The sequence below is a fragment of the Lepisma saccharinum genome, chromosome 16, assembly GCF_977018435.1.
Source record: "Lepisma saccharinum chromosome 16, izLepSacc3.1, whole genome shotgun sequence".
NCBI lineage: Eukaryota > Metazoa > Arthropoda > Insecta > Zygentoma > Lepismatidae > Lepisma > Lepisma saccharinum.
In genome coordinates this window covers 38,578,106-38,600,552 of record NC_139244.1, presented here as the reverse complement: position 1 = coordinate 38,600,552, position 22,447 = coordinate 38,578,106, and the positions used below count along the sequence as shown (strand labels likewise).

Sequence of the window (22,447 nt, the reverse complement as noted above, 5' to 3'; positions counted from 1 at the left end):
ATACTAGTATTGCAGTAAATTTTAAGTTGGGAGCATGCACTTGCTAAATTTTTTATAACATTCACCAATGCAGATTATGTTTCACTTTTTCGTGATACTATTCAATATATATTCCATTTTGTTAGATTCTTCTTGATATCTAAGAATAGTGCAATGTCATTGTAAACGTATGTTAACTTGTGCGAAACCAATAATACGTCAGGATGATGAAAGAAAACCATCATCACCTAATAGAAAATGCTAACAGCAATCTTATTACCTAATGGTTTGAAGGAACTCTCTAATCCATTTATAGCTTCTATATCCATATCTCCAACTGGGCTAAATGTACTCCAATGCAATCTATATTCCCATACTAGGCACAACAGCTTAGTTTAGGAATTGCCCAACTTTTTGTACTCAAGATGCCTCCCTTGTAATGAAATTCAACTGTCCTATTAGTGCTGCCATCCGGAACTCGCATGGCATAAAACATTAAAAGAAATTTAAATTACATTAGTGTCATAATTTTGAAGGTTTTTTTTAGACTTTAGCATTGTGTAGAAAAAAATTGGAGCCTACCATTATTAAACAAAAATCTTAATGGAAACGTTTTCTATTACCAAATACATAAAAAATTAAAAATACGAGTGAATGAGGATATATCAATATAAAAACAATTGTTGGTGATATTTTTAAACTTTCATGCCACTGACTATTTCATTCTCTCTCTAGTATCTGTAGTAGTATCTAAGCAAAAACATTATAGTTAAATTGCACATTCACTATGTGGTGTCCCACATAAAACCGGTATGCATCATATGTATCGCACATTACAAGCATAAGTGATTTATGTGGGACACCCTGTATAATAGCCTATAAAACCATATACACAGTATCTAACGACAGGAGTCTTGTAAATATACATCATTGTACAACCATGGACACTTATGGATTGTAGCAACCATTAGACTTCCAAGAAGTCATTCAAAGCCAGAATTATTTTTCTTTTCAATATCTGCTTACTCATGGTGATTTCATAAAACTGATGAACGGAAGGGACACTTGCAAAGGAATGTCCAGGCCAGAATTCAAACTCAGGACCTTTGGCGGAGAGATTGTGCAATTTAGGTGCCAACAATGTAGAAGCGCAATGATTGTACATTATTGTAAACATGTCACTCATTGGTTTCTAATTTGGTGCACACACTTGATGTACTATGTAGAAATTTCAGCAAAAAATTGCAGGCTCGACCAGGACTTGAATCTGGCATGGCGTGATTTTTCACTTCCGCTGTTTTTACCTGTATAACTGTGTCTGTCAGAGCTACTGCAATAGGATCTGTTGCCTTTGAACCATTGATGATGTTGAAAGTGTCTAATCTCTACTAGTGTAGGGCTGAATAGGGTGAAACCATTGCTGGCTGTCTAGCTCAGTTGGTAAAGCAATGGCACTGTATGTCAAGAGACCCTGGTTGAGCCTGTATTTTTAGCTGAAATTTCTACATATCACTCAACAGAAAAAGATTTGCCATTTGCCACCAAGAAAATTTCAGGGTACTCATACATAAAATGTGAAATCACAGAACAGTTTGATCTTTGAATTTTTATTTCAACATTTTAGATAACAAATTTCAGGAATATTTTGCAATAATAATGGAATGCTCAAATTAAGTAATCAATCACAAAATATAGTCAATTGTAGAAACTTTCAAGAGATGAACCAATGATGTATTACTGTTAAAAATAATGTTTCGATATACATTAGCTCCAAAAACTAAACCCAAATCTGTTTTATGTTGTTTCTAAAAATGTGTGTCTGTGTAAATTATATTATGCATCTTGCTAATTTTTTAATTATAAAATATAAAGACTAATACACAAAATAACATTTTGGTCATGTAACAGATTAAGAAGAACTGTTAACCAATAATAATTGAAAACATTACAAAATAAAAATCACTTTTTGTGTACACAGCTCACTTTTATCAGCTGTGACATTTCCACACTTTTTATAGGTAATAAATTATACCCATTAACTGAAAAAGTAATAATTGTACAGTTACTACAATATTGCAAAAAAAATGAATAGAAGGAATTCCAAACTTTCAACTTAAAAAATATAAACTTCAATTGTTGTCCAACTTCTCTTTTTGGGGTTGTAATCATTTTATGAGCATTTTGAAAAAGATGTCCCTTTGACACTTTTTCTCATTGAAACAAATAAATGCCCATCAGATACATTAGAAAGGAAACCATTTTCCTCAAAAATACAATCTTGCATATGAACAGATGAAAGTGTTTGAATACTAAAAATTACCAAGTAGTTGGAATGTAACAAAATAATTTTAATGGTTAACCACTTCCACTCAACTAAAATACGTCTCATATTGATTTCAACTGAAGAATTTGCGATTAAAAGTATTCAACCAATTAGAATTTTACAACTACATGAATCAAATGGTTCATGGCAAATATCAGCAAATATAATGGATGCCTTCTAGTAGGGTAGGAATAATAGTTAAGTACAAAAAGTAATAAAAAATGTACTATATATTGTTATTCAAAATTGGATTCGTTGGTAAAAAAAAAGAGAGTTATACGTTGTCACTTAATATCAGTTTGCTAAAAGCAATGAAAAAATATTATTTATATAGTTAGAAATACAGTATGTCCCAATAGTGCAAGTGTTCACACAAAGCTCACATTTAAGAGAACTTGTGCAAAGATAAACTCTGAACATGGAAATCCAAGGAATACATCAGAACTGATATATAGAGTTACAAATACTGAACAGAAATTTAAAAATGGCTACATAAACACAAACAAAAGTTAATGCTGCTTCCACATTATGAAAATCAATACAGTACAGAAAAACACGACCTTCAAATTAAATCTTGTTTTCAAAATCCTTCACATGTCATTGTATGCATGTGAATGAAACATTACAAATAAGTGTCTTCTGGACACTGCATTCCTGCTTCAAATTCAATAAAGTGACGTGAGAGTTCAACAACTGTATTATTTAGTTATAATTATATATTTTTTATTACAATTGTCAATCACTCAAACTTTCAGATTTATCGCACATTTCCAAATCTCAATGTACAAAGTTTTTTAGACAAACGTAATTTACTAAGACATTAAATTGAGATTTATTATTCATAGAACTTCCATTGAAAATAACATGTAAACTGTGAAAACGAAAATAGTCTTGCCCTTAGTAACTAACCTACAAAAAACTGTATCCGAGATATGTACCTATGCTAAATATTACATTTCTGTTTGTAGATCTTTGTATTCCCATGTTCCTTACAAATTATCAACACATCACAAAAACGTTAAAATAAATTAATTACTGTTATAAAAGGTCCTATGGCAATTTGAACTAAGGTTACATAAAAAAATATGGTTATTAAAATATTTCTTCTTTTTCTCTTGATCCCGTATGCGAAGACTTCCATTGTGTTGCAGCACCGAGACTAAGTAGCACCAGTTGTATTCAGGAGATGACATTAGCCTAGGCATTTTCACTGCCTGGAGGGTGTAGGCGCATCTAGGAAAGAGAGAAAGTGCAAAGTTTTCTCTCTGTACCATCTTATACCCATGTAAGTTTTATTCTCCATTCAATACATTATCATAATTAAAAAAATTCAAAGGTATATTTAATATGTATGAATGATTAATCAAGCCACTTAAATGCATCATTAGATTTAACTAAAAGAGAACAGTTTGTTGTTGTGTTCCATATTCACAAGATCACATGATTATAAGCAGGGGTACACAAAACTAAAAATAATTCAGGGGCCAGTACCTTTCATCAGCTTTTTTTCTTTCAAATAAAGGCTAAAAAAGCCATGAATCTAAGATACATTTTGGAATGTGATTTAATTCTTGCTCCGGGCACCGTGTATTTTCTACGCCTCATTGCAAGGATTAACAAACTTTTACTTTGAAGATACCTGCTTTCTTGTCTGATGTTACTAAGTGACTGGGGGAAAGGACAGTTTCTTTCTCTTGATAGACAAGGCTTAGCATTCAGGCCAGTGTGGAAGTAAAAAGTTGCAAAAAGCATATATGTGGGGGGAGGGGGACTGCCTCCCTAATTGCCACCACTGCAAATGAAGAGTAGAGCAACTCAAACTTTGGGATTGGGTCTTTATCTGAGCATGGATATTCCAATGTTTGCTCTCTTCCACTTTATGCATATATAGGTTAATTGGAACTGGTCCTACAGTTTAAAGTGGGATTTAAACCACTATGTCCCTTCACCAGGTACTGAATCTGGGACCACTTGATTATAAGGCAACTACGTTACCACTATGTCATCAGGGAAAACTATCAACAATATATACAGGGTGATTCAAAAGTTGCGTGACATAGGACAACTCTGTTATTTGTGCAGATACCGAAAAAACGATAGAGGGCAAAATTGTTGGACATATGTTTGAAATCATGACCGTGATGTTGCATTTGTATTATTTTCATTGTGTGCAGGAAACAAGAACAAAATTGTTGGAAAATAAGTTTTAAATCATGACTGTAATGTTGAATTTTTCTTTTTTTCCAGTAATCAACAACAATGTCCCAGTACACAATTCAGGAAAGGGTGGAAATTGTTCTTATCCATGTTGCAGGGATGAGTCTATGGCAAGCTGCGGAGGAATATCACAGACGGCATCCAGATCAACCACCGCCACATTTTGCAACCATTGGTCGTTTACTGGAGCAGTTCAAGGCAACAGGCAGTATCCATGACAAATGACGGTCTGGGCGGCCACGTACAGCAACAGATCATGCAACCTCAGCTAGCGTACTAGCTAAGCTGACAGTCAGTTCAACACGGTCAACACAAAAAGTGGCTCAAGAATGTGGCATCAGTCAAGCATCCGTGTCCAGGATACTATCCAGAAATCATTTCCATCCATATCGTGTGCATTTTGTCCAGGAACTGCATGGAGATGACACAGATAGACAGGTGCAGTTCTGTGAGTGGTTTACTGAAAGACGAACGCAGCAGCCACACCTTGAAGCTGATATTCTTTTCAGCAATGAGGCCTGTTTCCATCTGAACGGAACAGTGAATAGACATAACACTGTGTATTGGGCAACAGAGAACCCATACATTGCTGTAGATGCTCATCATCAGACTGACCCAAGATTAAATGTGTGGTGTGGCATACACGGGGATGTTCTCATCAATCCCGTATTTCTTAACAACAAGCTCACTGCTGAACTGTACAGAGAGCATCTCGAGATGACTCTCCTGCCCTGTTTTAATAATCTACCCCTAGCAAAACGACGGGGTATTTTCTTTCAGCAAGATGGAGCACCGCCGCATTTCGGACTAACAACTCGCGAATTGCTGAATGAAGTTTTACCTGGGCGTTGGGTAGGCCGTGGAATGGCTGCCTAGGTCGCCAGATTTGACACCACTTGACTTTTTCCTCTGGGGCCATCTCAAATCTGTCGTGTACAGAAACAGGCCCCGAACACTGCAGGAACTTCAGGAAAACATCAGAGGAGCCTGTGCAGCAATAACAACTATGGTGTTACGTAATGTGTGCAAGAGTTCTGTGAACTGCATTCGGACGTGCCGTCAACAGGATGGCAATCAATTTGAACAATTCCTCCAGTAGTGTCCCAGCTGCTGGACATGTCAGTTCAGGTCGTTCCTTTGTATCAGTTTGCCACTTCGTGCGGTTGCTATTGCGATTGTCAATTTTGTTGTTCGGTCGTAAATGGAGTACGGCTATGACATTGATTTCTTTGTGTTTCTTTCAGTTTGCCATTTTGACAGTCATTTTGTTTTGTTTGTGATTTCAAGCAGACTAATAAATGGTCCATCTGCTGTCGCAACAATTACACTCATGATTTCCAACAATGCATTTCCTACACTTATGCCCTCTATCGTTTTTTTGGTATCTGCACAAATAACTGAGTTGTCCTATGTCGCGCAACTTTTGAATCACCTTGTATATATTTTTTTTAACTTGCAGCAGTGGCATTTTTAAGTATTTCTCTTGTTACATATCCATCACATACTGAACACAGGAGTGTAAGCACAATTTTATAGGTTTTTTTAAGAAAAAAAGTAATGTTGCAGAAGCACGGAAGTTGTTACATCATAGTTGATAGTTTCTAAAATCCACAAGTAAACCTTTTCTTATCACTTGATTCTTACAACAGTTTGTCACAGGTAATGCAGTGCAAATATTTTTCAACTGGAGCTTACACTCCTACATCAGTAAAATGGCAATATGCACTACAAAACTACATGGAATCCAAGATTTGAAAAAAAATCTCATTTCCTTGAACAAATCAGCTCACTTTTGATTCTTACAGGCAGACTAGAACCTGAGGTATTTCAAGTGTTAATTCCAAATAGATATTCGATATGTACACTGCCTTTGTACATCTTGAACAACTTTTATATTATGCTTTACGAATTAAAAACAAAGTGTATTACTGTACCTGCTTCACACAGCTCACAAGTAAATAAAAAAATGTCATAAGTCATACGTCAGGTTCATGAAAATAGTAATAATAGAAAGACAAAAACAAAAAAAATACATATAACAGAAATTTCAAGACAGTGTCAAATGTCCTTACTTGTCAAGATCTGAAAAAGAAATAGATGAAGCACAGAACATTAACAAAAACATTTAAGGCAAATATAGATGGGTAATTTATCTATCCTACACACTTAACTTACTAAAAGATGAAAGAAGACCAAAAAACGAGTATGAACTATAAGATGTGCACACTATCAGATAATAACATTCTCTCGTTTAAATTGAACTTCAAATGTGTTTCTTTCCATTCAATTTGGATTATGTATGAATAGACTGTAATATTTCTTGCATTGTCCTTGCTTACAGTTTCAACAAAAACAGTAAAATACCCAACAGTTAGGCTAAATGATCAAGTACAGGAGACTTGTTAATTAGACCACTCCTTGCCGGAAAGGGCACCAGACAACTGAGCCTACATGAAGATATGATCACCTTCTGAGAACAACCCATTTTAATTTATCTAAAATTTTCAATTCCTACAAGAGTTCTAAAATAGCATATTTATTTTCTAAAGCTATGACAAAGTGCCATCATGCCGTTACACGGTGAACTGGCCTGAAGCAATCCTCTTACCAGCCCATATACTCAATGCTTTTCAACTTTGACATTGTCAGACATTAGCTGTGAGCCACTTGGAAAAGTATGTAGATGACATATGCATGAAACAAAAAAAGCCATGGTAACTAAAAGGAAAAATATGTTCTGTGGGAGACTCAAGCCTTTTGCAAAAATGTTGTTTTAAGTCCACACTATGTTCAAATAGTCTAAACGGTATCTGAACTAACTGGCAACGTAACTTCCACCAGGAATCGAACCTAGGATAATTAAATTAGTTAATGTCTTTAGCTCTTGCACTAGTGTAGTCATAAGCCAATTCCTGTTTTGATTGCTTCTAACGAAGGCCAATGGGATTTCAGATTGGTCATAAGTTCTCCCACAATAAAAGGCAGGTAACTCAATTTTGTTAAAATTATACACTGTGTCCCAAAATGATTATTGCGGTTTCAAAGTATTTGGTAAATAGCAACAAACTGAGGTGAATGGTGAATGTTTATATCATACATGTATGATAAGAAAGGCTGTGGAAGATTGCTACCCTCAGCGCTTATCATTTGTTTCCCATCTGTCACAGTGGCGTAGGTGTAATACAAGATGGCGACTCCCGTGCAGAAGTTGCAAGGACTCGAACCCGGCGAGATCAAAAGTCGACCCTGTAACACCCTCAGCCACTAAGTCAGCATGACAAGATAATTGCAAAAAAAATATATATATATATATATATATATATATAGTGTTTCAAGGGAGAACAAGATCAAGAATTCGCACGTAGAATGTAAAAATGTTATTATCTGAACACTTGCACTGCTGTAAGAGAGGGAAAAAAAAGCAAACATGAAGCAGATGAATAGAGAACACAGCCGACGAGGCACTACAAAATGACAGAATAGAAAGAAGAGCCACGCATGGAAAGCTGAAAAGAGAAAATCCATATAAATCCATGGACTTCATAAGGAATCAGGGAAATATCTTTAGAAGGAGAAAAAGGAGTTCCATTCAGTCAATTTCTTCAAATCCATTCACAATTACAGGACCTATTATCTCAGCACTTAGAACACGGGCCAAAGCTTATAACATGTGGACTGCACAACCAGTTGCTTGAACTTTGGCAATGAAAAATAGACTTACTCATACTGCCATTAAACTAAGACAAACCTCTGAACAAAGTTAACTGTTAATTGGATTCAGGCTCGCTTACGCCTGCAGGCAATTCTACATTTTTAAAAGTGAAGAAATTCTGAGACTAGATCTGTCTATAATTTTATTGTTTACATATTTGCAATAATGTATTCAAATTGAAGATCATTAATAGTAAGCTCTAGTGGTGCAACTGCCTGCTACAAGGTTTCTTATCTGCGACGAATAGCACATGAAGGCTCATCGCAGCTGTTTACTGGCTTTCAAAACTGGAGACCAGTACTACTACTTTTCAAGTAGCTCCCACCAAAGACTTTGTTGGTGTTTTAAGTTCACTTTTATGCAGAGTAAGGCTAATCGGGACTGGACCTACAGTTTAAAGTGGGATCTGAACCACTGCGTGCCTCCATCAGAAATCGAACCCGGGACCCCTTGATTACAAAGCTTCGACGCAACCACTGCACCATAGGGGAGGCTCTCCCACCAAAGACTCAGATTTGGTTTCCGAGAGCTCAAGTTAAATCCTAGTAAAACTATCTACAACAGCAAAACATTCGGTTTAATTTTCAAACAAATCTCTAGAACAAGATTTAATCTAATGGCAACTTCTTCAAAATGAAAACACTTGTTGATGACTAAGATACTGCCAAGCCTTAACTGAATTTGGCGATCCCACAATTGGAAAATTATCCTTTATTCCATGAACATGATAATCTTGTTTAAGCCATATTTGAACAAGCAGTACTTCTCATTAGAACTTCTCCATGGCCAACCTTAGGAGCAAGTAGTCCTGAGTTTGACTCTGGTCTCAATACAGACAACAAAAAACTGCTTGCACCCGAGGTCAGTTCTGTCACGTAGTTTAGTTTCCTTTGTTTCCACATACTGTTCCTGTAAGATTCGATATGCTACTTCAGTTCATGCATATTGACATTAACAACTTTGAAAAATCCAGAAACAAATAAATCTAATTTGCTCCTTGTAGCAACTGATATTTTGATTTCAATGTTTTACTGATGAAGACTGAGAAATCAGTTTGAACTCTTTATGAATAGAACCTTGCAATTAGGATGACTAACTATTGGCCATGAATTTACGCGAGATTTAGTTGCGACAAATTTTACACATTTTTAGCGGCACGGAATCACTCCGGCAAATGTTTATGCAATGGAAAATATTAAACAAAAGAATTTTACTTTACATTTTATATAATATACAGATCATAATAGAGAACAAAAATTTAAAATTTGTACGTTTCTTAGTTCTAACACATATGCGTTCATCTACTGCCGATGCAGAAGTAAGCATTAATCAACTATTGCTAGATTTGGAGTCACTTCTGCACAACAAAGGTTAAACACAGGAGATCTTGCAGTAAACTAGAAGTTTTGTATGGCTCCCCGAACTCTAAATGAGTTGAAATTTCGCGATCTTAGTTGTTAATGAAATTTACGGGAGAAATAGAATGTCAATACGGTAGCCAGGAGAATCAAGAAGAAGAAAAAAACCTAATATGGGAAAGTTGGTCACCCTACTTGAAATACTAGGCATAGATTTCAACTCGCATACAATGCACACATGCAAAAGCGCCAATAAGGGAACTGTTTCTTTGAAGATAATTCTATATTGTGCATAGAAGCACACACACACACACAAACAAAATGCCATGAAGCTAAACAGGAGAAACGAGAGAAAGAAGCCAAGCATGGAGAGCTACAAATGACGTCACATTCATGCAATATCTGTCCACTGTCGCACGTAGTAAAACTATGAAAGCATTCACACTAACAGGGAAGGAAAAAATGGTGTCTGCCTCCATCACAAGTCCTCGATGAACATCTCTGTGGTGACATCAGTTTCATTGTCCGGAACCAGCCTCTTCTGCAAAAGACAAGTTAGTGTCATGTCACGCCACTCGCACAAATCTCCCAGTCTCCTCCCAGTCCTTTCTGGAGGGATTCAAACTCAAAAAGAAGCATGCAAGATTAAAGTTCCTAACCTAATTACAACAATGAATAATAAATACAGCAACAATAACAAAATAATCAATAGAACTCATTAATTTACAGCGTAATCACAAATTTCCTGTCTTATTTTAGGAACACACAAAACAATTATTTGCTAGAGTTTTGTACCATATCCTCAAATGGATCCTGCAATCTTTGCAATATAACTGACAGGTTAGTTAATCCTTATAAAAGATAAAAGACAGCAGGAGCTATCAAAAACTTGGGGATACACAACTATGACAAAACCCATCTGCACAACAAAGAATTTTTAAACTGAATACTTAACTAAAAATGGAACCAGACATCACATGATCCCAAGGTATATCAATATATTGTAGTTCTCATACACTTTCTGCACTAACTAGTGTTTTCATCAAGCGATGGAATAAAAACAAAGACAAAATGTGGTTAAAGTAAAGGGAAGATTACAAAACTCCAGAGCAGAGGACCCATGAAGGAATGCCCATCACTATCTGCAGATAGTCTGGTTCTTGATGCTCTCTACCATCCATCTACTTAACCATTTGAATTTGCTTTTCTTCTGCTTACATCACATTTCTCCATGAAAGCACTAGTTACATTTTATATAAGTACATGCTGTGAAAAAGGTTTGAAAATCATTAACCAAACTTATGCCATTTTTAAAGCTTTGAACATGCAGAACACAATTACATACATGCATGCATTTTTCACTTACACTTACATATATATAAATAATGCACACAAGAGGAACACTGAATCATTACTCAAATTTTGTTGATTACTTTTCAAATGTTTCAATAATACAGCACTGAATTCCACAACCACATAGTGATCCTTTAATTTTCCAGAATATAATTTCAGTAATTGTTACACAGCATGTTTCAAAATGATTCATCGGATTTCAAATGGTCATGTATTTGAAGTTTACATCAGAGTGGAAGTGATGCATCATGCCCTATAAGTGTCTATGTGACTTTTAGTTACGCAAACATCTCAAGATGATAGATATATGTGCCATACTTGCATTCTCAATAACTCCACAGCAGTTAAGGTGCTATTTTTCAGCCCATCCAGAGATTTGTCTCCTAAGTCACCAGATAATTTTCTGGGGATATATTAAGGATGCTGTGTACCTCCTACTGTTGCACAATCTTGGATGAGCTGAAAAATTGCATCTTAACTGCCAGGAGGAATGGACATGTCTGAGTAAGAAGGACACCTTCCTATACCACCTTGGTGTTTGTGTAAAGGAGGTCACATAGGGTAGGGTTTGATATGAATTTGTGATAAGGTTTCTTATCAGATTGCCATATCACTTAACTTTGTGATGTAAACTACAAATATATGATTGTCTGAAATCGAATGAATAATTTTGAAACATGCTGTACATTTATGAAATTGATAATGTATGTTCACACAAATAACACAAAACAAGTTAATCAAGCTAATCAGAGTTCCCTTCAAATTAGTGTACGAAAAGATAAGGCTATCAATGATCGAAAGATCCTGTAGAAAATTTTCAGTAGTTGAACACTACAAAGGGTTTCAACAATACACACTGAAACTTAAGGCAGTTTCGTATTCAATTGGAAGACTATTCCCCGATATGTTCCAGCTGCTAATTGAAGGGCTTATTAGAAAGGGAGGGGGCAGGATATTCCTCACAACAGCCAAGATGTAGGCAGTGATGTAATATGTACATTCGCATCAACTGCATTTAGACTGTGGAGATAAATACCCCCCTTTTCCACTAGGCCCTTCAATTATAAAACACACCTGCCTTATCAAGAAGAACCACGACAGAAGTAACTGTTACCACAAGAGGTGCCTAACAATTATTGTTAGGCACAAGAGAAAAAAGCTTCAACTTCATCCAGATCAATAAATATACTGTATGAGGAAAAGGGGGGATGCTGTGCTGGTAAATGCACCATCATTCAACATTTTCCTTCTTTCCATTTTTACATGCTTTATAAGAAGTCACCAGTAAGAACCTACAAAACCTTGAAAAGCCAACATCTGTTAAGTCCCAAGCTAGGGGTCTTGTCAGAGGCCCCAAAACTTTGGAAACTTTCCCCATATATCAATTTGGATTTGGAAAATAGATGTGCTAGAACTACACACAATGCACGGTATTTGATATTTGACTAAAGAATAAGTCTTTTTGACTCTCTCTGCACCGAAGCGTCTAGTTGGTTACACGGTGCAACACCAAGTCGTCCAGTTCGTTGATTTGGAGTCAAGTAGTGTATTTGGAGTCAAGTAGTGTATTTGGTGTCTGCACCGTTTGCACTACCTTCCGGACTGGTGTGTGTGTGTAGCATATGGTCACGTGGTGAGTACTAACTAAATGACAGTTTAAAGCAGCACAGGCATTTCTTTATCTTCTAAACTTGAACACCGCTTTCAGTCTAGTTGGTTCCTTGCACCACCCTGACACTGAATACACCTGCACTGCACCAAGTGTCAAAAAGTGCAGCGAACTAGACGGGGCTTATGTGTTCCATGTTTGTGCTGTGCCAAAAATTAGACATAAGACATAAATTTGTTCCTCTCTTTTGCTTTATAATTCATGATCATCATCACCATAATTAATGTAACTGAGTGGAAAGTCATTCAAAATAATAAACAATTGTCTTTGTGGAATAGAGGTTACTGTTGTCAGTTAAAATTGCTGGTACTGTATAGATTCCAAATATATTGTTTTAGCAATATTATAACTGATATAATTATCAAGATCAGAGTATAAATGTTTAACATTAAAAAAAATAAAAAGTTATCCTGGGGACCACATTGCCTACTGCCACGCATAGAAAATGTGGAAATGAAACGTGCACAAAACAACTGACTTCCAAGAGAAAACTAACGAATATGTGTACAGCAGATGTTTGTGTTACATATACATAGTGTGGGCAGTATTGTTTTCTGATAACATTGTTTATATATTCAGACAAACTACAGTTTCGGAGAATAAATTTATCATCTTTTGAAAACTCCCTACCTACTAATGCACTTGAATATTATTTGTCCTACTATAATTTTCAACCTAAAACTTCACCTAATTATGTTGATAAAAATTGGCCACCCACCTGTATTGTCCCTGCATAAATAGTTCTGGGGCTCACCCAGCCTCTCACTAATGCGTACCAAGACAAATATATGGGAAGGGGGGGGGGGTGGACAACAGTGCTAATCACATCACCTCTACTATGGCAGAGATCAAGAATGTGTGGAGCTATACCTCTATATACCCGATGTGCCTTCATGGCATGGTGAAATATGCATGGGAAATGTTATTAACCTTTACATCTTTAGCACTGGGGTAAAATGAGATAAAATATCTACCATAAATAAAAAAAATGAACTTCTCATGGCCATTTAACAAAGAAAAAATTATAACAAATTTTGAATCTACCAACTTAAGTATGAAATTGTTCGGTCACTAAAATGCTCGCAACTACAGTAAAACCTCATTAATCTAGACTAATGGGGGGATAAGCTGACCGGTTTAACGAAAGTCCGGATTAACTGAAATAACCTAAAAAAAATTTAAAGTCCATTAAAACTCAGTTTATAGCAACAAAACACGTTTATTATGGTGTATTTAAAAGACATAGGCCTAAATACACTACACGTACAAAGTCTGCGGGAAACAGAATTTCATCAGTGGTTGACTGCCTTTTCTTTGGGAAGTTCTCTGTTGACTTCTAGCCACCTTGCATTCTGCTTTTTTTTGTGGCCTTTTGTCTGTCCAGATTAAGCGGACTGGCTTATTTGCATCTGGATTAATGAGGTTTTACCGTATAACCAATCCATTCCAATTCTAGGAGCCAGCCTCCGTGGTAAAGTGGTTGGCGCATAGCGCTATGGGTCCTGGTTTTGATTCCCAGCCTGAGCATGGATGTTTGTAAGTGTTCATTCATCAATTTCATCATGTATCATCACTCATCCCCATCTTCGCAAATTAGCCAAAAATGGCACAAGATGCGAAGTAAAATAAAAGCAAATCAATCAATCAATCAACCGATTTTAGGAAACAAACTGATCACAACAGGTGGTTGGTACTACATGTCTGAACAGTGTTGATTTGAATTCAGCATAAAATATTCTTGTTAATTGGGGAAAGTGGCAAATTAATAGACTCGACTAAATTTACAGTTGAATTTTGAGAATTATAACCGATAATTTCAAACAATGATTTGCTTTATTCAAACAATATGTTCAATACATTTTTCTAACGTGCAAAATAAATGGACAAGAGTTGGAAAACTTGAAATTCACAAGAAAAAAGCAACATTAATGCAGCACTATGCTAACTACACAAAATATAGAACATGTACTTACCAACAGATTCCCAGCACCACACAACCCAAGCCAAGCCATGGAAACGCTTTTAGGATGTCAGGTAACAGAACATTCTGTTTCTCAGTTCACAATTAGGACGGCACATTTCAATAATTCACACACAGGCAATGAATACTTTAATAAGTCCTGTTTTCTCTCACACACACGCATCACATTGAGTCAGGATCGCACAACGTTTGCACGTTTTCACTTGGATCCAAAAGTTCATGTCTATATTACATGCATTCATAGCATGCCTTGAACCAGATTAAACATTTGTCACTAATGCTGCCTCTTCCATGACCAAATTATATTAAAAGTGGTATGTGTATATAATAAACTATCAAAAATGGACAAAATGTGTATGTGGTTGGGTTAATATTCTATATCTTAAGATATAAAAATAATGTAGCAGTGAATGTTTTCAAAAAACTAAATGCATGGCAAATGACACTATTTGCTGATTGGTCCTACATTTCTTCACTAAAGGTTATACGAAGTTATGAAGGATTTAAAAGAGATGCTTTTGCAAAATGAAGTCATACTATAAAGTAGAAAAGGAAAGACTTCCTTAGTTTATTCTGGATGAATAGGATCTCACATTAATTCCTCCAGAAAACAGGCAAACTCTTCCATGAATCAGTCTTCCACAAAACTACAGCAATGAGTGCTGTTGTAGCTACGCAGATCACAATCCTTCTTGGCTTACCTTTACTTGGTTCGGTTTTGGTGATAATATCTGCCGGTTGGTATATGTTGCTAGCTTCCAGTTTTTTGATGTATCCATAGAAGCACTTGATCTCCTTGAAGAGCTTCTCGGCATTCTCATGAGCATCGGAAGTCAACGAACACAATGACTGAGAGTGAGACACCTCTTGTCCCAATTCTAAAGATTTCGGATTATCCTGGATCCTATAACGTACGTATGAGATCGCTGCCAGCAGAACCCGAAGATGCTTTGCAGTGTTGCCCAACAGGAGGGAGGCTTCAGTGTTTGTCAGTGGCTTTTCAACGCCGCTATCCAGCGGAACGGAGTTCCTGCTCCACTTTCTCATGTGGAATTTCCGGATGCCCTTAAGCAGCGCTCGTCTTTTGAATTCTGTCAACCCCATGTCGTGCAAGTCGTTGTCAGTTAAGCACAGAAACTCTTCTAGTTTTATCTTCTTCTGAGAAAACAACGGTGCAAGATCTTCCAAGTTCATTCCAGTCAGCATTAGTGACACGTCACTGTCCAGGTCCGCTATGTCGCCGTTACTTACAGACTTTGCTCCACCAGCGCAATTGTTCCGAGCAGTCTCGTCACCATTTTCAGGTACCGCCTCGACTCCGTTGCTTAGAATGCCGGCAATTCCAGTCAACTCCTTCTGTATCGCTAAATCCCATGCAGTACGCCCACTCCGATCTCGCAACCTCAAATTAATTCCCGCTTCCATCAACATCCTGACGACCCGTCCGTGCCCTTTATTCACCGCCCAAAACAATGCTGTCCAGCCTTGATTGTCCTGCTGATTAAGGCTAGGCGACGCAGCAAGTAGCCTCTGGACAAGCTTTTCATACCCTTCCTTGCACGCGAACATGAGGGCAGAGATCCTGTGACGCTCTGTCGGATTAACCTCTGCTCCTTGTTGCAAGAGAGCATCTGCACACTTCGTTAAGTTCTCGTCGTCTCCGGCTGACGACGAACAAACAGCCATCAGAGCTGTGAATAGCTCCTTGTGGAAATTTGGATCAGCCTTATTCTCCAGCAGAAACTTAACTACCTCGTGATGACCCCCGGACCCTGCGATCATCAATGCCGTCCAGCCACTCTTTAGCACTTGATCCACGGCAACTCCTCGCTTCAGTATGCCTTTCATTGTTTCCAAATCCCCTCTTTCAGCTGCAAGCTTTAGCATGTCAATGTCTTGAGCACGATCATGCCCATGCGACTTCACTGATGAAGACGAATGATTTGAGGTAACACTAGATGGAGTTGCAGTCCTGCTATTTCGATATTTCTTGCGGCCTGATGAAGAGCCCATATCGAATGCAAACTCTTCTTCAGACTCCTCTTCACTGGACATTCCAGCAGGCCTCATGTTTGACACTTCTTTCTCACACCTTAACTCAAAAGTCACTGGTTCACCTGGAAGCAAATCAATCACTGTAGAAATCACCAATTCACTTTTCACATATATCAATTGATTTATTTTTTATTTGACTAATTTCCAAGATAAGGATGAGTGATGATAAGGGCTGATGAGCCCTTACCACTTTGAACCGATACAGATACTTGAAAATTGTAACAATTAAAATTAAATATTGATTAGTGTTTAAGTATTCCATTCTAATTATGTGCATCAATTTACCAACACTTTTGCATTAAAATATTAAAGTATTAAATCAGATTATTAAATGACATGTTATGTTTTTCCAGGCTAATTAAGACACGCAAAAGTGTCAATGTAGCACTTTTGTGAAGTCTGTAAAAGAACACAATGCTGGGAAAGTATTGGTAAATAAATTTCAACCCATACTTTCCGATACCGATACATCGACATTGGCTCAGCCCTAGTGATGATACGATATAAAATTGCTGAATGGACACTCACAAAGAACACCCATGCCCAGGCCAGGATTCAAACCCGGGACTTTTAGCATCGTAGCATGCTGTGCTAACCACTCTGTAACGGAGGCCAGCATATCAAATTAAAGTTTCCTCATAAGACTGTCATGCTCTACCCAGGACTACGGACTTGTAGCATACTAAACAAGTTGCTTAACTGTAGAACTCAGGAAGAGGTTTTGAACAGGTGGAAAAAACCGGTTCTCCCCTGCCGGGGATTGAACCCAAGTCTCTCACATGGTAGTCAGACACCCCGTTTATGTTAACCATAAATATGTCAATTAATAACCGAAAGATTCAATTTAGTACATGCATGGTCTCAAGTGCAAAATATTATAAAATAAATAATTGAATATTCAACATAATAATTAACAAACATTTCTTTAAAATTATATTAAATTGCAAGAACTAAGTCTATGAAGTCTCTGACTTGGGGAGTACTGCAAATAAATTCTGATATATGTAATGAAAAATAGCTCTTAACATACTAAGAATGCAATGGGTAACGGTTCCGATTGTTTTATGATTTCTCCAAGGACAGACTAATTATCATAGAATTTTGAAAATCATTGTCACACGAAATTTGAACCTTCCCTTAAGTAATGAGCACTGTTTGGACTCGAAAAAAGTTATTAATGTTGAAAAAAACAACTTAAAACTTTTCCCTATAAAGTTTACCTCGAAAGCGCTTAGTTTCTGCGCTATAAGCTCTTAAAATCTATCCTGTACGTATGCAACCCAACACAGCAAATGCTTGCTCTGACATAACTACCAGGGGCACGTGGCAGGGTTGCCATTAGCTTTCCTCGTTAAGAGAGACGACTTGAAAATAACAACTTGGGAGTCTTGACTGACTAATTCATCATATCAAATTCATCATATCATCACTCATCCCCATCTTTGCAAATTAACCAAAAGTGGCACAAGAAGCGATGTAAAATAAAGCAAATCAATCAATCATTAAATTAAAAGAGCATTGCAATTATTTCTTTGTGAGACGAACACGATTAGCAATAACACAGATAGGAATAATTTTCTAATAAATAAATTGTAATAACATTACAGTCTGCGTGTTCGAGACGAGGCAGCAAACACATCATGTTTACATTTGTTCGTTCATGGATTTCCCATATCTCACGTGTCCCTTGCAATTGTTGATATCACATGATACACGAAACACTCAGTGGTGATGTGGTTAGCACAGCTCGCTACGGCGCCAGGTATCTCGGGTTTAAATCCTAGTCTAGACATTGGTGTCATTTGTTATTTCATCATATCATCCTCATCTTCGCGATTAGCCAAAGATAGCAGAAAAACTAATTAAAAGAAACCAAATCAATCAATCAATTATGGAGATATTTTAGAATGAACAATCTTGAATTTCAGTCTGCCCATTATTTGTCTTGGTCAGTTTATAAATACTGTCAATGCTTCTTACAACATCGAAAGTATCATTAATGTTTTGGATTTTGCTCAGGCAAGACTCCCAAGTTGTTATTTTCAAGTCGTCTCTCTTAACAAGGAAAGCTAGTGGCAACCCTGCCACGTGCCCCTGGTAGTTATGTCAGAGCAAGCGTTTGCTGTGTTGGGTTGCATACGTACAGCATAGATTTTGGTAACGGTAGGGTAAGCCGGAGACGGATTTCTTAAAATTTACAGGAGAAAAGACGAGAAAGTACTTACGGAATTCTGTTCTTGAGGACTTTCCGAAGCCGGAGGTATTGTTTTTTAGAATCGTGCTACGTTTCTTGCCCGTAAATAAGGTATTTTTCGTCAATCATGCATCTCCGTTGTGCGATAGCTCGTGCCGCCATTACCGTCGACTACGTGAATCAAATGTTCCGTGCGTTTGGTTATGTAACCCCCTCACAGTGTAGCAACCACGCGGTAGTTTTACAAGATGACGTGTGAGCGCGTTTTTTGTTCCAATTTAAGGTAACACTCTAGTGTACGTCCTTTTCCTAAGGAATACGTGTCATATATCGTTGGAAAGCTTATTTTATAAGGAATTGAACAACGTAAATCCCAAAGGTAGGAAAAATTTCCTGAAAGAGTAAATCGAGAAAAACCGATGTTGTCCGGATATGCGTAATTGAACGTACTAAGGAATTTTTTAGATCATGAAGCACATATTTAGGGGTGAAATGAGTGCTAATGGAACCTAGCCTAACCTCGTAGGCATACCTCGACCCCGTGAATGGATAGTGGGGCTATCGTGAAAAGAAAGTGTAAAAAGAAAAAGGTACTTTCCCGAAGAGATGCCGGGTGACGCACCACGATCGCTCACCGCGAGCGCAAAGAAGCAATCACCATGCAGATAAGGACGTAAAGTAGAGTTTAGCCTCGATTTCCGCTGAAAAACCTTTTGTGAATAGTTTGTGCGGCATTTATCGGCGCACCGCGAACGCAAAGAAGCAATCACCATGCAGATAAGGACGTAAAGTACAGTTTAGCCTCAATTTTCGCTTAAAAACCTTTTGTGAATAGTTTGTGCGGCATTTATCGGCACACCGCGAACGCAAAGAAGCAATCACCATGCAGATAAGGACGTAAAGTACAGTTTAGCCTCAATTTTCGCTTAAAAACCTTTTGTGAATAGCCTGTGCGACATTTATAGGTTCATACGTTTGGCAACACTGCACATCATCTGACAATACTGCATATCTGCTGACGACAGACAACGTGAGTCAAAATTTGCCCGCAGAATTAGCAACGACCAATAAATGATTGTAATGTTAAAATTAACGTGTTTTTCATGGAAAAAAAGTTATCGCCAGCTTGAAAAATCTTCCGCTATGCATATGAGGTAAGTAGCAATGATTTTTATTTGAAAACAACCGAGTATTAAGTGTCTCCGGCTTACCCTACTGTTACCTAGATTTTAAGAGCTTATAGCACAGAAACTAAGCGCTCTCGAGGTAAACTTTATAGGGAAAAGTTACTTGTTTTTATGATATCTACCAGCACCCAAGCGTTGTTGAAAGAGTTTTGCGACACCCTGTATATTAATGCTAAGGGAACCAAACCTAACCTGCCTAACATAGCCACGATAGCGTATATTGAACAAAATATTAAGTGATCGCTAAAACTCCGCAGTATGTGTTAACAGACATAAATCGGTAAGAGTCTAGTTTACGTCCTTTTCATAAGGAATACGTGTCATATATCGTTGGAAAGGTTATTGTATAAGGAATTCAACAAACTAAATCCCAAGGCGAGGAAAAAATCGAGAAAAACCGATGTTGTCCGGATATGCGTGATTGAACGTACTGAGGACATTTTTCGATGATGAAGCACATATTTTGGGGTGAAATGAGTGCTACTGGAACCTAACCTAACAGGCCTAACCTAACCTCGTAGGCATACCTCGTTCCCGTGAATGGTTAGTGACAGAAAGTGTAAAAAGAAAAACTTACCCTACGGATGCCGGAGTGCCGGCTGTCTGCTAGACGGTTTTGTAAACGGGCAAGAAGGAGTGCGCAAGAAGGGCGCAAACTAGACTCTAGCCTAGTATTGGGCTGTGTGTGGTTAAACTCTCAATGAAGAGTGATTTCTACAAGAACAACACATGGGACAAAACAGGTTGCAAGACCACTAACCACTTCAGATTCACTGCATGTATGCGATTCCTCCACTTGTAATACGCTTAAATCACACTTAAACGTACCACTGGTAAATCCAACTTTCTTCAACCGATACCGTTTGCAGTTTGGCCTATCTAAGTTTTGCCCATAGACAAACTACTAGGAGAGACTTGTTAACTCAATGTTAAAATCTGTGGCCTTAATACGTCACGGGCGAAACTAGCGACACCTATTGGCAGTGCACCCAACTACGTTGCCGATTTGCTTCTCTGTGGGCACGCTAGATGGCAGGCTGTGTAGAGGAGAGGGAGGGGAGGGGGTTGTACCAACAAATATATTTAAAATATTTTTCTAAGTTTCTCCTTTTTACCTTTTAAATATCCTACTGTTAATATCATCTTCTCTTCAATGAAAGCATGAGCGAAATAACTAATTTTGCAGCTATAGGTTACAATAACAGTGCATTAAACTGCATCCACCCACTGCCGTTGCTAACGAGTCCAAAACAAAGCATCCTCCATACATCACGCTGCACCTTCGACCCTTGTCTATCCACGTCTATTGTCCAACTGGTGGTGACGGCCGTTTCAAATTCAAAGCTGAGCTCGCGGGGGCTGGCGAACGTTGAATGAGTGTTGCTAACTCTACCCGCAGAAAATGAGCTGAGCACTGGATGACAGAAAAAAATGTTTTGTGGAAATAAATATCAATGTGAAGCGCTGTGTAATATAAGCTTCATATTACAAGCAGCAAATACCAAGGATTAGATATAATTCATAATTAATACTAATTAATAAATAATTAGTTCTAAGATGTCTACAGTATTCTTTGGGAACTCAGGGCCAAATTTCGAGTTTCTTATTCAAGGAAAGAAGTTCAACACTGTATTACATAATGCACATGATGAATAAGACCATGTCGCATCCCGGATGGCGTAATGGTAACTTCGTTGCCATGTAATCAAGGTGTGTCGGGTTCGATATCACACTGGTGGAGACTGGAGAGTGTGTTCGAAATGGAAGTTTTTAGATGAGGGAATGCTAGCTCGAGCCGTGAGTTCAGTTGTTGAATGCTCCTATATTTTCAAATAATAAATTATAAAATAGGACAGATGGGGATGCTTTTGCGTAGATATTTCTACCTTGGAGATACCCCGCACATCGTTGTCCATTTCAAGCATTTAATGGTGTGATCCCATTTTAACCTGCTGGGCCAGTCCCAACTAGCCTATCTGTGCATAAAACAAACTTAAAATTCAAGACTTCTTCTAGAGATATTCCTGCGAGAACTTTCAAGTAGATGTCCTAAAAACGTTCAATGTAACTAGGATCAGCAAATGTATATTGTGTTTGGTTTCACTGTTAGTTGGCGATGGAGTGACATCTAGCGTAGAACTATGAAATACTTCGCGACTGAGAAGCGCATAACTTGGGTGCACTGCCAATAGATGTCGCTAACATCGCTGACGTCACGAAGACCACAGCTCGTGGCATTAGAGTTTCACCCCCCTGGTTTTGCCGGTTCGGCTTTTTTTTCGATCTCTATTTTCGTGATGTATAACAAAAGACGGTTGGAGGGCGGCGCGGAACGGAAACACAACAAAGACCTTTGCACCATCTATGGGAAACTAACTATAGTACAGTTGAGAGTTCCTGTTAAGTGGCGCTTCGGCGG

At 37.6% G+C, this 22,447-nt stretch overlaps 1 protein-coding gene across 2 annotated transcripts; it reads right to left on the bottom strand.

The window, feature by feature from the left end:
- Positions 1-1,570: 1,570 nt before the first annotated feature.
- On the bottom strand, positions 1,571-20,908 carry LOC146000413 (ankyrin repeat, SAM and basic leucine zipper domain-containing protein 1-like). Of its 2 annotated transcripts, XM_083138014.1 has the most exons (4): positions 20,789-20,908; positions 14,585-16,709; positions 10,039-10,130; positions 1,571-3,535 (listed from the first exon to the last, which is right to left on the bottom strand). In XM_083138014.1, exon 2 carries the CDS (start codon positions 16,660-16,662, stop codon positions 15,187-15,189), a length of 1,476 nt encoding a protein of 491 aa, XP_082994140.1. In that variant the 5' UTR covers positions 16,663-16,709; positions 20,789-20,908; the 3' UTR covers positions 1,571-3,535; positions 10,039-10,130; positions 14,585-15,186. The 2 variants fall into 2 exon arrangements, with proteins under 2 accessions (XP_082994140.1, XP_082994141.1); XM_083138015.1 differs by lacking the exon at positions 10,039-10,130.
- Positions 20,909-22,447: the final 1,539 nt, after the last annotated feature.

Excerpts from the sequence above, each read along its gene's own strand:
- LOC146000413 (XM_083138014.1), bottom strand. The coding sequence starts at position 16,662 with ATGAGGCCTGCTGGAATGTCCAGTGAAGAGGAGTCTGAAGAAGAGTTT.